This window comes from Callospermophilus lateralis, unplaced genomic scaffold, assembly GCF_048772815.1.
Source record: "Callospermophilus lateralis isolate mCalLat2 unplaced genomic scaffold, mCalLat2.hap1 Scaffold_221, whole genome shotgun sequence".
Classification (NCBI taxonomy): domain Eukaryota; kingdom Metazoa; phylum Chordata; class Mammalia; order Rodentia; family Sciuridae; genus Callospermophilus; species Callospermophilus lateralis.
The window spans coordinates 1,608,186-1,625,436 of NW_027513138.1; the positions used below are offsets into that span (position 1 = coordinate 1,608,186).

Sequence of the window (17,251 nt, forward strand, 5' to 3'; positions counted from 1 at the left end):
ATAGTAAAGGTGACTGAAAGTCAGTTAAGAAAGCATTTATAAAGTTTTCATACCTGAGAAAAGGCACAAAAAGCCTTTTAAATATTTTTATTGATTATTAATGTGATATAATTTCCTTCCAAGGTTATTAGGCAAAGAGGGTGAACTGGTTATTATTATTGCTTTAAAATATATATCATTCATATTCATTCACGGAAACTTACTGGTTAAGCAAACCCTTACTAAGACAACACCTACGTATTGTTTGTAATTTCAATTTTTGAAAAAATTCCTCCAAGGAGGAGAATGCAGGCCACTCATTCTAGTAACGAAGACAGTTCCACTAATATTAAGTAATATGCTTAGTCTCGGTTACTGTCATCACCCCCATACATATCAGCCAGTTTTTTAAAACGAGGACCCCAGTCGCTGAGGTAATCATAATCCTGGTTACAATCAGCTGTGAGGGATTCTAAGGAACTGAGTGAATCCACTATGGAATCATTCCCTTCATAGGCATACGTTGCTAGTGAATCATAAGGAGGTGCACTTGGGTCTGAGTCGTTTTCTTTCAATCTTCGATGGATAAAATCTTGTACATCAATATTTTCCCACAGGGGTACAGTCCTCCTTATCTGAAAAATAGTTTCAGGCATTACATCTCTTCTAAGTTTATTGTCTTCTCTTGCTTCTGGATTCCTTAACGTGCCAATATCTTCTTCCCCACCGCCTTCATCATTGTATGTCACAATATTGTCGCGGACATCACCCTTTGAAATTATGAGAGGTTCCTTTTTTCTTTGTCTCATCAATGCAGCAAACAGCATGACTAAAACTATTTAAAAACATGAGAAAATAGTGAGGTTTTATGATGCGAGGTAAAACAGCATGCATACTTCAGCGTGTGGAAGTTTGTGAGACTGATTGGCAGGAGGAGTATTCTGTAAAAGCACAGAGTGCCTTGGGCCAATGAATGGATGCAGTAAATTGATAAAAACCAGATAAGACAAGGTCAATTTATTTTTAAGTTCTGTGGGCCTCTGATATTGAAAAATATTGTTTAATTTGACACATCACTCCTTGAGAATGCACATATGATTCCAAATACAGACATGTTGAAGCACCAGGTCCTTTTATCTCAAGAGAATTTTTGCAACTATTGAATATTTTCTTAATGACCCAAGGCAATATATACAAATTATTTACTCATCTATAGATGAATATATGCTCATATTTGCATTATAGTCTTATATTATGTGTGTGTGTTTATAAACACACATAAGAACATTAGTATGTATTAACTACTGATTTAATCCTATTCCAAATTTGGCCATTTTACTAAATCTTTAATTGATCTGGTTTTGAATGTCTGCTCAAAATTTGAAATAAATTCCAAATGCTACATTACAATAGTTAAGCTCAAGCATATCTTTAACTGGTACCTATCTTAAATATTATCATGACAGCTTAAATATTTTCTCGAGCAAGGACTTCCATGATTTAAAGAGTTGCATTCAAACTTTGAGACTAAATTGTTAATAGTATTCTCTCTACTTGTATGTTGTTATTATTTACTTAATAACATATAACTTTAAAGTTAACTGTGGACTTCACCATATAGTATACTGTATTATGTATAGCAAGAGAACTTGTACTTAAATTGTTATTTATTTGTTTGACAATGACTCTTTCTCAACAAATATATGCTATAGTCAATAAAATTCATTTTAAGAAAACAAAAAACTCCTTGTGATTTCCAAAATATATATCTTCATTGTTTTTTTTTTAAAGAAAGAGTGAGAGAGAGGGAGAGAGAGGGAGAGAGAGAAAATTTTAATATTTATTCTTTAGTATTTGGCAGACACAACATCTTTGTCTGTATGTGGTGCTGAGGATTGAACCTGGGCCGCACACATGCCAGATGAGCGCACTACCGCTTGAGCCACATCCCCAGCCCTATATCTTCTATTGTAAAGAGACCAACTTTGTAATTTTATGTATAAGTTACACAAGAACTAATGAATGAAAACTTCTCCAAAACATTTAAATATTACTTCAGATAAATAACAGCTACATTTACTTTAGTTGAGAGCAGTTAAATATATTGACAAAATTATTTGTTTCATTGTATAAGAAAATATTTTCTTAAAAATTACCATTCCTAGTTAATATAAAGACCTGTCCAATGTCATTTTTATATTGGCCAGCATGCTTTTCTTTGCTCTTCCTAATTAATAGACTTTTATAAAAATAATTAGAAGCATCTTAAGTTAACCTCAAAAGAAAGAGCTTCAGGTGTTGAGTTCAGGATCATCTTGGAGACATTTTTTTAAAAATCATTATTTTGTAAAAATGAGATATATCTGTATTTGCTCCTATTAAAGGATAACATAAGATTAATTGAGTCCCACATAAATCTAACATCCATAAAATTGAGCCATAACTAGGAAAAAAACCAGTTCTTTCTAATTTTAATATTTAAGAATAATTTTAAATTTCTTTAATTTTGGTAAATAGCATAATAATCATATAGTAAATTTATCTTAAAGTTTACCTATAAATGTTTACTGAAATTTGTAAGTAGATTTGAGAGACATTTTACAGTTTTCTTTTTCTCTTTTGGCAGAAAAAAAATTATTTTCTTCATTTCCTATATTAAAGTTAATAATTAAGGATATGGAATTGGAATTCAGATAAGCTAGGATAAAGAAAGATGAAAAATGTTTGAACACTTTTAGTAACCTGAAACTATAATTTAGCATTTTTTTCCTTTCTTGCCATAGTAAATAATATTCAAAATTATAGTAGCAGCTTTTGTGACTATTAAACCAATAGAAATCACAGATACTTTATCTTGCATTTCAAGTATGACAGCTATCCTCAAACTATATTTAAACTTTCTCTACAAAGGAATAATTCAATAAGCAAACAAATTCTGATTTTTGCTTTTTTCTTGAAATTAGTTAGACATCTTATTTTCTTCTGATTCCTTCTTATAAAGTTATATATTTATAGACTCACTTATTTGCAGTACTATGAATTGAACCCAGGGCCTCAAGCATGCCACGCAAGCACTCTACTACTGAGCTACATCCCAGAGCTCTCAACTATTTAAATTGTTCTGAAAAAATTAAAAAGATTCATCAGACTATCAAAGTGGTACTGGGAATGAAAACTTTTATAAAGCTCTGCCCTAAAGTTTTAATCATGCCCCCACCGGCATAGAGAGAAAGTAAGGACTGCATTTCTTCAAAATTATCAGCACAGATGTGAAATATTTCCCATTCTGTCTTACAAAGTGCTAACTTTTAACTATAGAAATGCAGTAACTATGTCTGATCATTACTATAAAGACTTGAAATAACAGCAAGAATGTTTTAGTAATTTTGATAATGAAACCTGCATTACAAGCAATTTTAACTAAATGATACAAAGTCATTCCATATTTAAGTAATACATTGGGAAGGTGAAAAATAAATATGTGTCTTCTATATTGCTCCAGGAAGAATGGTGACAGATTCTTATTTTTTCAGAATAATAATAAAAACTTTCTAGGATTTCTGCATAGCAAAATTTTTTAAAAATGTTTTAAATGATTTTTTTTTGAACATCAGAATATTTGGTGGATGTTTTGTTCTATCATATGTGCATAAATAGCTTTGTGTGTGTACTACATTAATATAGAAAATTTATAAATTGCAATATATATATATATATATATATATATATATATATATATATATATATATATTTACCTCATTTTAAATTAGGAAAACTGTCTAAGCTATAAAATCAGTAAGAGCTAAAGGGTAAACCAAATTTAAATCTCCACAGGTCTTCAAAAATATATTATAGAGGACCTGAACTTTCTAGAAGCAGGTGAGGATGGGAACTGCTCATGATTATGGTGGCAGTGCCTGTGTTCTCATCTCAGAGAATTTTTTTTTTTCTAGATAGTTGGATCATCTTAACTGAGACAAATGTTTTCTCCTCACTTTCATCAATCCCCCAGTGAAATCCTGCAAGGATATCTGGCCAAAGGGATTTCATCCAGATAGCGTGAAAGGATTTGCAATAAAAAGAAGCCAGCGTATATGAGCATTAGAATATAAATTTGGCTTACTCTCTTGCCCTACGCATAAAAATTTTGGATGAATATTTGATGAAAATATTTTTTTGGAGTGTTTTGCAGTGAAACAACTGTTTAATTGAATTAAATCATTGTACTGTTAGTGTATGCTCAAATAAAACATTTGCTACTGGAGGCACAAATTTATTTAGAAAATATTGCAGGGTAAGTATACCACAGGGTCACAGTGATATTTAAAAACTGAAATTTAACTTTTTAATTTGGTGCATTGCATCTCTATATAGAAAGTATTACGAGGAAAATGTCCTATTTTGACAACTTTTATAAATTTGCCAATTGTGTGGGTATGTACGTATGTATATGTATATCTATATAGATAATATGTATGTATTTGTTGGCATATATAAATATAAGTAAAAATATTTGTTAGTAATATTATTTGTAAAGATAAAACAATCTTCAGTTTTGAAAATAACAGAAAAGAGTATTCTAAAATAGACTCAACTATTTTAATGCCAGTATAAAAACACTTTCTGAAGAGTGATTTTGGCATGTTACATAACCATTCGGTAGAAGTATAAACATTTTACCTGATGAAGTTGATACAACGATTAGATCAGCTTATTAAATCAAATGCCCTTTGCAAAGTATCCATAATCAGAGAAATAACAGTTAATGCTATAAAATTTTGTAAAAATATGTATGTAGCCTTTGTTTTATATTTGTGTTTTTTACTGTTTTTTTTTTTTTGAGTACATTGTAACTATACATGATAGTGGGGTACATTGTAACATAGATACCTGCAAATAACAATATTTATCCCATTTCCCTCCCAAGCACTTTCTCTGTTATTGACCTCTAGAAAACTTAAACTAACCACACAGATAAAAGCTAGAATTACTTTTTTTTTTCTCATGGAAAAGCGAATTTTGATAAATGTTAAGACACTTCACCATTAGATCTGGAGGAGAGTGTTACTTTGTGCACAATTCCTGGACAATGGAGGAGAGAATTATGGGTTCACTGAGCATTGAGAAGGGCATAGCTTACTGAGAAGTATGAGGACACACAGCAGGATGGCGATAAGAGCTCCTGTGCTCAGGCCCGCTGAGAGGACCAAGGCCTCTGCATTGCAAGATTGCATGTTCCCTTGATTGTCACAGGCACACACCCAAATAGTGAGTGTGCCAGTGCTGCTTTGAATAGGATAATCATTGTCAAAAATTAAAATTGGCAGTACATAGGTGCTCATTTTGTTGCGGCTATACCCATCTTTGCGAGTCATAATTCCTGCTGTATTAACTGGGGGAGAAATTGAAAATATTTCACACTTTTGTAGTTTTCCATCTTAAGATTTCAAAGTTTTTGTTTTTAAAATTTTTTCTATTATCTTTATTGTCTACAATAGTGAAGTTTGGATTGAGAGGAAATTCTGGTACTGGCTCAAAGAAGAATTTGTGACCTTGGGGAGGGTCATCTTTGTCTATAACACTGACAGTCTGAATCAGCTGAAAGCAAAACAAATGCATATATTGAACAAAACAAAACTAAAAGTAGCCATCTTTTTTAATTAAAGAAATATTTTAAATCCATGCATTCATGCTTTGAATTTTGAGTTTGTCACTAAACTTAAGAAACAAAAAAAGTCCTTTTTAGTAAACCATTCCAAGGTGTTTTGTAAAGGTTTTGTCCAAGATAATATTTAATTAATAAATAAAAATGTCTATCATTATTACTTGTCAGTGCTTCTCAATGCTTCATCATCTATTTCCTTGCCACTGAATCAATGAACTTAAAAAAAATCAAACAAACAAAGATGTGATCAGTTCAGTAAGTATCCTCTTTTGTCGTCTTGTAAAGCTTCAGCCTACTTTAGTAGTATTTGGTTCCTAACCCCTTTCGTTCACTAGAAAATGTTTTCTCAAAAAAAGAAATGATACAAGATTCCTTTTAAAAATATAACTTTTTACCACAATTCCAAATCAAGAATACTATTAATATGTTTCCAGACAAGTGAACTCTTCATCGCATAGTATCATAAAGAAAAAGATTATACAGCTATGTGCATTATTGAAACATATTGCATATTTAATTCAGATTGTTTGCCTTTCTTTTAATGTTGTTTGCAAAGATAAATACATAAAAAGAAATGCTTCTCAAGTATTGTGAAATCATTGTGGAAGTTGCAAAGCTAGGACCCTCTTTGCTGAGCCATAATAATTCTGAAGTGTGCCATAAAGGAAGATGGAGCAGCAGGCACTAGTTTGGGAGGAAAAATCCAATTGAGAACTTCATAACCAAAAGGCACCAAGCTACATATCAATGTTCTGTTTTCCTCGTTCTGGTTCTGCCATCTGTGTGATATGAAATTAGAGTCATGTAATTATGCTTGCTTTCAGTTTTCTCTTCTAGAAAAATAAACAGTTGTGCCATTTCCAGGTGTCTAGTCCAATATTCTGTGGTGAACTATTATTGAATTTCACAATGATTTTAAACATTTTTGTTTGTGTACCTATTATAGCCATACCATCTACAACTCCTAGCCAATATTCTTCTCTTTAACTTCATATTACATATGAGTTCATTCATTTTATTGATAGATTAACATGTGACCTTGTGTTTCTTTGTATGAAGCTTCTGAAAGTGCACAATTGTTAATACAAAATTAATCATCTTTTTCCCTTAGAAAATTGAAGCACAATATTTTAAAAAATCACAAAACATTCAGTATTATTGCTCAACCTCCTGATCCTGAATAATAATAATAAATCTTATTTGTAGAACTATTCTTAATCATTAAAAAATCTTGGTCCTTTTATTGCATGACTTATGTTCTTCAAATGATTTGATGGGCTTTATGTTTTAGGAACTATGTTTTATTTTTATCTTTGTTGATTTAATGAAACAATAAGAATATGTATTAAATAATCATAATTATTATCAATCATACTTTGTATCTAATTTTAGTATGCATTGTATTAGTAACTCATATAAATCAATAAAAGATAGCACACTAATACATAAATAAGTAAAGAACACCTACTGATTCAGGTAGATTCATTTGTGGCTCCCAAAAGATAAATTCCAGTCCTAAATCATATTACCTATAAATATGATCACAATTGGAACAAACTTTTTGCAGATATTATCAAGTAAAAATTAAATCTTACTGGATGAGTGAGAGCTCTAATTCAATGACAGGAGTCCTCATAAAAACAGACAATTTTGAATACACAAAGATTTACATCAATAATGCAATGTAGGGCTGGGGCTGTACCTCATTGATAGAGAGCCCACCTTGCACATGTGAGGCATTGGGTTCAATCCTCAACACCACATAAAAATAAATAAAGATATTGTGTCCAACTAGAATTAAAAATTTTTTTAATGAATGCAATGTAATGATAGAGGTTGAGATTGGAAGTCCACACTCCAAGGAATGTCACAACATCATGGCAACCACAAGAAGCTTGGAAGTTAAGGAAGGATCCTACCTAAAACCTTCAGAGAGAGCATAGCCTGGTGACAGATCAATATTGGACATTTAATCTCTAGAATTATGAGAAAAATTATTCTGTAGTTTCTAATCATCTAGTATGTGGTAATTTTTCATGGCAACTCCAGGAACCTGATACAAGTGTGAAGATTAAAAAAAGAATACATTTATGAAAACATTCAGCTTAAATGAGTTTGAAGAAATTTCTACTAAACTCTCATGAGATATTTAGAAGTTCACAGACATTTAAAATCTAGAGTAATCCAAGTAAACAGGCAATCATAACTGTCAGAAGAATCCCTTAAATAATATTTGAAAATATTTGGCAGCATCTATTAATATTTATAGATTAATCATTCATACTTCAAAGCTTATAACAAAGGAAAATTATGGCAGTAAGTAAAAATACATAATGTACTCTAGTACTCATTATGATGCTCTCTGAAAGAATAAGATCTTATTAAATAAATGACCATTAGTAGAAAAGTAGTTTAGTAAGTTTATTAATGTGTGGCCATGCTGTAAAAAAATAAACATCAAATAACAGTAATCAATATTGAACTGAGAATGTGGCCATTATCATGTACCAAAGTGGAAAAAGAAAAATGTTTTTGAACTGAAATAAGCATGTAATAAATCTATGTGAATCAAAAAAGAAAAAAAAACACTTCACCTTATTTATTTATTTTTCAGACATCTTATTATGCTACCAAGACTAGCCTCAAATTCAGAATCCTAAGGAGGATTAGCTAGGATAATAGCTATGATTAGCTTTGATTATAGGCAGAGGCTACCATGCCTGGCTTCCATTGTAATTTTTGAGTGTATGTGAAAGGTGGAAAGTAGTTTCATCCTAGCCAGGATGCTGTAACAAAATGCTACAGACTGTGGCTTATACAAAACAAATGTGTTTTCTCAAAGTTCTTAAAGTTGGAGATCAGCTTGCCAACATGGTTGGCTTCTGGTGAGAACTGTCCTCCTGCCTTATGTTTTGCTGTCTTTTCTCTGAGTATTCACATGGCATTTCCTGGGTTCGTGAGCTCAGAGAGAAAGAGAAAACATGAGATCCCTGGTATGGCTCCTCATAAGAGCACTTGTTATATCAGATCAACATTTCTCATGACCCCAATTAACCTTAATTATTACCTTGGAGACCCTTTCTCCAAATTCACAACCTCAACGTGTGAATAAATGGGGGGGCATAAGCATTTAAAAATCTCAATTGAAATAAAAGAATGAGTGTTTTCTATTTTATTTTCTTAAATGGACATGGTGAAATTGTCGATGATTCTTACCATCTACCTATTTTTGCCTTAAAGAAGTAACTGAGGGCTGGGGATGTGGCTCAAGCGGTGGCGCGCTCGCCTTGCATCCGTGAGGCCCGGGTTTGATCCCCAGCACCACATACAAACAAAGATGTTGTGTCTGCCAAAAACTAAAAAATAAATATTAAAATTATCTCTCTCTATTTCTCTCTCCTCACTCTCTCTTAAAAAAAGAAGTAACTGAATAACTCTTTAAATATACATGTAGATAGATAGGTAGATATAGAGTTGGTGGTATTAAAAAATTCTGTTTGAATAAAAATTGGGCATATTTTGCATTTCTTTAAATTACTTTAGATATATTTGAAACATTGCTTTGTAATTGGAATTTACAAGTCATTAACAATTTTTTTTTATTTCAATAATATGAAAATTATAAATCACAAATATCATTTAGATCAAAACAAAAACTCCTGATTGAGCTATTTAAATTAGAAAAATTTAAAAAAAAAATAATTATCATTATTCTAGTTAAAAGAGAAAATTTTTATTTTATACTTCACATTTATCTAATAATGTACCTCCATACTTTAATGTATATAACTCAGCCTAAATATGAATCCAAATATGAACTTTGTATATATATATATATATATATATATATATATATATATATATATATATATATATTATATGCCTGGTTATAAATTTTCACTATTATTTTCTATTAGATTGACAATAAAAAGGAGTTTAAAAAATAATTTTGGTTAGATCAAACAGAAGTAAATAAGGAACTAGGAACAGAGTGGCATGAAAAAAATCTTACAAATAAATTAATGTCATCTGCCTTCATAAAGAAAAAAAAGATTTTAAATTTATAATAATTTCACTTACCTGCCCAGGTTTTGCATTTTCACAAACAAATGTTTCATAATACATGGCAAATTCTGGAGCATGATCATTAATATCCAGAATTCTGATGAAGACTGGAATATGGCTACTTTGTATTGGATTATCTGCAACAAGAACATGTGTAAGATTTCAGGCTCATTTACAGAGAAGAACTAAAACCACTTGCCCATTTGTAGCTTAGCAACAGATCAGTTCTGGGGTATTCACTTTCTTAGCTGATGCTGATGAATATATCAACATGGTCCACAGGGAAAGCACAATAATAAGATGAAAATATCAGTAAGAATGTACTACTCTATTTTTATATATTGGTTAATAATTTTTTATGAGATTCGATTATGTTTCTATGCTACTCTAAATTATAAAAAATAAAATTTTAAATAAATGTGTGATTCAATAATCCTTAAACCCCAAACTTTTGAAATAATTTCTCTAAAATATTTCTCACAATATAGCCATTCTACAGGAGAGAAAGAGTCAACTTAAGCCATTACTTGATCATTTTTGTAAAAGATAATGCATTTAGATAGATGTGTTGACAACTTACTTATTTCTGTGGCTGTAATAGTGATGTTGTGCCAAGGGGATGATTCCCGGTCAAGAAGCTTCAGAGTGAAAATAGAGCCATTTTCTGAGTGGATACTAAAAATTCGGTCCATATCAGTATTCCGATCAACAGAGTATCTGGCAGAAAAGAGACTCATAAATTCTGGCGTTATTTTAAGATTATTAGTTCTTCAAATATTTCTTAAAGTTATAGGGACTTTCCTCAATGATCTGACAAAGGCATGAAATATGAAGTGCTGATAATGTTCTGGAATCTTTTTATTCTAATTTGTTATATATGACAGCAGAATGCATTACAATTCAAATTACACATATAGAGCATATTTTTTCATATCTCCAGTTGTATACAAAGTAGAGTCACACCATTCGTGTCTTCATATATGTACTTAGGGTAATGATCTCCATCTCATTCCACTGTCTTTCCTGTCCCCATGCCTCCTCCCTTCCCCTTTCTCCTCTTTACTCTATCTAGAGTTCATCTAATACTCCCATGCTCCACCAACCTCTCTATGAATCAACATCCTTATATCAGAGAAAACATTTGGCATTTGGATTTTTGAGATTGGCTAACTTCACTTAGCATTATATTCTCCAACTCCATTTACCTGCAAATGTCATGATTTTACTCTCTTTTAATGCTGAATAGTATTCCATTGTGTATATATATACTACATTTTCTTTATCATTCATCAACTGATGGGCACCTAGTTTGGTTTCACTGTTTAGCCATTATGACTTTTGCTAGTATTAACATTGATGTGGCTGGAATCTTTATCTCATAAACAATTTTGAATAATTGTTTCCAGTATTACTATTGTATTAATATGCACACTAAAGGCATTATTTATGGTTATGAATTTTTGTGCAGCTGTTAAGTGAGTTATTGTCACTTAAATTATTTATTTTACCTTAGAATTTAATATAAACATAATAGTATTGTTGAATCAGATAGAGTCAATATCATTGAGTAAATGAAATATACTCTAAAATTTAAAAAATATGAATATGTATTCAAAGAGTACATATTAATATAGAGAAGGCTATCATAAATGCATTATTCTTGAATGGTTTTCTATTCAAGTAACATCTCAGCTGAATAAAAGGTCTTCCTCTAATCTATGCCTCAACTTATTACACATAAAAATCTAATCTCAAATACCACAGAGTTCTTTGATTTTCCCATTAAGGATAGATATGGCACATGTTATCCCAAGCTTTATTTTACAGTTGCCAAAATAATGTCTCCTTTTCCAAAAAGTTTCATACCCTAATCCCCATGAATATGTTACTTTACATGGCAAAAATAACTTTGCAAGTGTGATTAAGGCTGAAAACATTGTTACAGAATATTTTTCTCAATTATGCAGATGGGTAAAAACTAATCGTAAGAGTTATTAAAAGTGAAACTGGAGGGAAGATAAAAAAGTGGTCTACGAAGAGGAGACAAGCAAAGAGGAGAGATTTAAGGGGTGATAAGGAAAGAATTATTGTGGATGGCTTCAAAGATGGAGGAACAAGGAATGGAATGAAGGCAACCTGTAGAATCTGGGAACAGTCTTTAAACTCACAGTCAATGATGAAACAGCAAACTTGCTCCACAACTGCAGGGATTTGAAATCTGCCAGCCACCATAATGGAAAAAAAACAATTTTCTCCTAGAGTCTGTGGAAAGAAACATGGTCCTGTCTACAATTACACCTTTACTCATGGTCTGGTGAGGTGCACACCATAATTTTGACCCACAGAACTTCAAGAAAACAAACTTGTGTTTCTTTATTTAAGTTTTTAGTGTAGTGATATGTTCTTATTGCAGCAACAGAAAACTAATACACTCTCTAAAGATTTTTTTTAAAAAGCTGTCTTAAATTGAAGATGATACATAGATTCAATCTTGCTATGCGTGACTAGCTAAAATTTGAGATTTCTGTTTCTGAGTTTTTCAGGAGCCATATAGGAAAGGGAATGTTTCTCAAACATTATCATTCACATGAATCATGGGTAGTTCTTAATAAAACAGAATTTGATGGGTTGGTGTTATAGCTCATTGGTAAACTACTTTCTTAGTATGCATGAGGCCCTGGGTTTGATCTGCAGATTGCAACAACAACAATAAACCCTAGAATTTGCAGTAGTATGTCTATTATGAGAGCTGGGATTCTGCATTTTTGACAAACTGAGGTGAATCCTATCTTGAGCAAGGCCTACATTCAAATATAGCCTATTGGATAAAGTTCTCAGAATGAAGACAGAAGAACAACCATGAAAGACAGAAAACATAAAAAATCAGCATCTGGTTCAATTCTCATTTTTATATGTGTCTCATTAAAGATATTTAACAAAGGAATTTCCTTTGATTATAATATATTAGAAAACTTAACTACCCAATTATAATTCTGTATGAGACATTCTGGCACTAACTTTGAAAAACATTATGCAGGCATGTTGGTGCATGCCTGTAATTCAGCGCTCAGGAGGATGAGGCAGTAACATCACAAATTCAAAGCCAGCCTCAGCAAAAGTGAGGCACTAAGCAACTCAGTGATATTCTGTCTCTAAATAAAATACAATATAGGGTTGGGGATGTGACTCAGTGGTTGAGTGCCCCTGAGTATAGTCCTTGGTACCCCTCTCCCACAAAAACCAAAAAAAATTAATAATACATTTTTTAAGATTCTAAACATCATGAAAAGTTGGCAATTTCAATATTGTTGGACAAAAACATGTTTATTTAAATTCTACTTTTTTGGGGGGGTGTTGTTTTAATAGAGGCTACACGAGTTGATCTATTGTTATAAAAGCTCTGCTGAACTTAAGAAATCCAAAAAGAAAATATAGATCTTGAAAAAATTTTAACAATTCAATGTAGTTCATAAAGGTTCTTTCTTTACTAGTTTATTTTAAACTATGTTAAATGAATATTTTAAACTCAGAAATACTATTTCAAAGACAGTATTTGGGGCACTGAAAAAAATATATTGTGTTTTATCTCAAAGGTAGAATTTTGGAAAAGTTTATAGTCTCAGATTTCTTTGTACACCTTACTCCTAACTCATGGAACAGTTTAGTCACTTCTTTTTCCTTTGGAAGGACTATGCAATGGGGAAACTGAGGTGAATCCTACCCTGGACAGAAATGGAAAAACCTCCTCATTTTTTCAATAATCACTGAAATTTTCCTACATAAGAATTTGGGAGATTAAAACAAACTGATTTGATTTATGATCATTTAACAGGAAGTAGTTGTAATTCTAGAGTGGGAAACACTAAGGAGACACAGGACAATTAGAAATCTATTATAGAATCAGCGCAGAGAGGGCTGGAGGGCTGCATCTTCGTTGCCGCCAGGCCAGTCTGCCATCCCGCCCTCCACGTGTGACCGCCGCCGCCCCAGATGCTTCCCTAGTCGCGCAGCAGCCGGACGGCTCGGTGCAGTCGCCCACCTGGACCACGCAGCCAGGGGCTGGGACACGTGGGATTCGCCCTCCGCCCAACTCGAGCTAACAGCCAACAGAACAATGAAGGACTGCAGTAACGGATGCTCCGCTGAATACCCTGGAGAAGGAGGATCAAAACAGGTGGTGGAGACTTTCAGGGCTAAATACCTAATAATCACACCAGCCACCATCTTGAAGGAAAAACCAGATCCCAATACTCTGGTTTTTGGAACTGTGTTTACAGATCACATGTTGACAGTGGAGTGGTCCTCTGAGTTTGGATGGGAGAAACCTCACATCAAGCCTTTTCAAAACCAGTCCCTGCATCCTGGGTTATCAACTTTGCATTATGCAGTAGAATTATTTGAAGGTTTAAAGGCATTTCGACGAGTAGATAATAAAATTCGACTGTTTTGGCCAGAACTCAACATGGAGAGAATGTGTAAGTCTGCTGTGAGAGCCACTTTGCCGTTGTTTGACAAGGAAGAGCTTCTGGAATGTATTCAGCAGCTTGTGCAGTTGGATCAAGAATGGGTGCCCTACTCCACCTCTGCCAGTCTCTACATTCGTCCCACGTTTATTGGAACTGAGCCTTCTCTTGGAGTCAAGAAGCCTACCAAAGCCCTGCTCTTTGTAATCTTAAGCCCAGTGGGACCTTATTTTTCAAGTGGAACCTTTAATCCAGTGTCCCTGTGGGCCAACCCGAAGTATGTCAGAGCTTGGAAAGGTGGGACTGGACACTGCAAGATGGGAGGGAATTATGGCTCCTCTCTTTTTGCCCAATGTGAAACAGCAGAGAAAGGTTGTCAGCAGGTTCTCTGGCTCTATGGAGAGGATAATCAGATAATGGAAGTCGGAACTGTGAATCTTTTTCTTTACTGGATAAATGAAGATGGAGAGGAAGAACTGGGAACTCCTCCGCTAGATGGCATCATTCTTCCAGGAGTGACAAGGCGGTGCATCCTGGACCTGGTGCAAAAGTGGGGTGAATTTAAAGTGTCAGAGAGGTACCTCACCATGGACGACTTGATAACTGCCCTGGAGGGGAACAGAGTGAGGGAGATGTTTGGCTCTGGCACAGCCTGCGTTGTCTGCCCAGTTTCTGATATACTATACAAGGGCGAGACGATACACATTCCAACTATGGAGAATGGTCCTAAGCTTGCAACCCGTATCTTGGACAAATTGACTGATATCCAGTATGGAAGAGAAGAGAGCGACTGGACAATCGTATTATCCTGAATGAAAAATGCAGAAAATCTACTGTATGCTTTTGGACTAGACTTCTGCATTTGAATTGTGATAGATCTTTTTGCCTACCTGTTAGTAGTTGTGCATAATGTAGTTTGCATTATTAGTGTGTTACACTTGTGCCAGAGAACATGAATCATAATTGTCAAATGGTGTTTTGTAGGCTTGGTAGTAGTAGCTTACCTTCCTACCTTTTCCCAGAAAGATAATAATGTAAGCCATATAACAGAATTTTCCTTAGTAATTTGAGTGCTTCCCTTAGTAGTTCACTCAGATCCAAAAATGTTTATTCTTTAGTGTGAGGTATGGCTCCTCAACCAAATGAGATATGTGTGTGTGTCTGAAAGCTAATTTGAATACTTCATAGGTAATGTTTCTGGTGACACATCATTATCCTCAGAAACACTCAGAAAGTGCTTTATTTTAAAATGAAGATTCTAAAGAAAAACTGAATTTCCTTCCATCATTGTGTTTTTCAGGCCCTTAAGATCACCTTAAGGTAAATACCTCCCTTCTTCAGGTATCTCAGTCGGCTGTGAGCTCACCTGTGCATCCGTAAAACCTGGGCACATTGCTGCCACTGCCTTTCCACATGGCTTTGTAACTAGCTGTCCATGGGCTCCTACCAGACTGAGGGCCTAATGCCTTATAGATCTTTGTATCCCCAATGCCTGGCACATGGAAGGTACTCAGTAAATGTTTGATGTGAATGAACAAACAAACGAATGAACATATAGCTTCTATAGAAGTACCTTCTCTGTTTCTGTATTTTGAAACCTGTATTAGAACTTGTGAACAATTTTGATGGTGTGTAATGTTTACCTCATGTCGTCTTTATTTTCCATGGACTCCAAAGTCATTAGAGATACCGAGAGGCATAGTTGCAGGCATCGCTTCATGTTTGCAGGCTATCTTGGAGTGGAAGCAATAACTCTAGAGAATTCATGATATCATAGCAACCAAATAAAAATGACAGATGTTACATGTTAAGTGTTAAATGCAAAAGAAATCAGAGGTGAAGGGGAGGGAAGGAAAGAAGAGGAATCCTCAAGTTTTTTCACTCTTTGTGCAGGTACTCTTTTCTGTTGACTGGGGATTGAGGGAGCATGTGCTTAGGATACAGTAAGAGCAATTACTGATGATATTTTCCTCATTTGGGAGCTGTGAATTTAAAATTACATCCTTTCCTGCTTTATCTATGGGAAAGTCAAATCTTGACAGAAAACATTTACCCTTGGTAGGTCAACTCTCAGATATTGTAGTTTGCTTCCCCTCAGTCCTAATAACTTTCATCTTGCTGATCATATTTTATTCTCTTTTCAGAGCAAAGGAAAAACATTCTAAAAGTTTGATGCATTGGAAACATTTCCTCGAGGCATTTAACAACACATAGCAAATGGGCTTTGATTCTTTTCCAAAACTTTTAGCTGTAGGGTCTCTTTTAGAGAGGACTGGTAAAATTAAAATTAGAGAAAGCTAAGATGAAAAGGAATAGTAAAAATATCTTTTAGGGGCTTTTAATTGGTGATCTGCAGTCTGGGGCCAGTCCGTTCTCTGCAGCCAAAGGTACTCTTGACTCCGCTGCACATGCTCAGTGAGGGTATGCCTTTGCCTTTGCTGAGTCCCTTGACCCCTTTCTTAATATAGCAGTCCAGAAAAGAGTTTCAGGTAATTTTAACTGTCAAGTAGCACATAATAACTAGACTCTGGCTCCCTTGAAAAAGGGAAATTACTTGTTTGCCATAAGTACATTTTATTCTTTGCATTTCTAAATTTAGTTAGCCCATTGTGAAAGCTAGAGAACACTATGTTTATATGATTTCTCTCATAAAAACATAAGAGCACAGTAAGCCCTTCCCACCAGACTCAGAGAAGACTAAGGATATGTATTTTTAAAAACTAGAGACCTCCATTCTCTTAAGTAAAAAAGACAGGAAATTGACCTTGACACTCACTTGTTAAATAGATTTAAAAGGAACATCTGCACTTCTTTTTTTCTTGTGCACTATTTGTTTAATTGCAGTGGAGTAATACACCAAGTGTCACATTATAACTAGGCAATTATCCATTCTTTAAGACTTAGTTATCTTAACACTAATTGATCATTTAAGGCATAAGATAGTTTAGCATTAGGAACATGTGAGGCTAATCTGCTAAAAAAGATCAACAAATTAATATTGTTGCTTATATTTGCATAATTGGCTGCAATTATTTAATGTTTAATTGGGTTGATCAAATGAGATTCAGCAATTCACATG

General features: G+C 33.5%; 1 protein-coding gene and 1 pseudogene across 4 annotated transcripts; one reads left to right on the plus strand and one right to left on the minus strand.

The window, feature by feature from the left end:
• Positions 1-341: 341 nt before the first annotated feature.
• The window catches only part of LOC143640395 (cadherin-9-like), a 40,618-nt pseudogene continuing 23,708 nt past the window's right edge, over positions 342-17,251 (minus strand).
• On the plus strand, positions 13,824-14,984 carry LOC143640393 (branched-chain-amino-acid aminotransferase, cytosolic-like). 4 transcript variants are annotated; one of them, XM_077108226.1, is made up of 3 exons: positions 13,824-14,112; positions 14,203-14,738; positions 14,868-14,984. In XM_077108226.1, the coding sequence occupies exons 1-3, from the start codon at positions 13,824-13,826 to the stop codon at positions 14,982-14,984; spliced, it is 942 nt and encodes a 313-aa protein (XP_076964341.1). The 4 variants fall into 4 exon arrangements, with proteins under 4 accessions (XP_076964341.1, XP_076964340.1, XP_076964342.1 ...); XM_077108225.1 differs by having other exon boundaries at positions 14,203-14,984; XM_077108227.1 differs by having other exon boundaries at positions 13,824-14,098; positions 14,330-14,984.

Coding starts and splice junctions, on each gene's coding strand:
- LOC143640393 (XM_077108224.1), top strand. CDS start 13,824: ATGAAGGACTGCAGTAACGGATGCTCCGCTGAATACCCTGGAGAAGGA.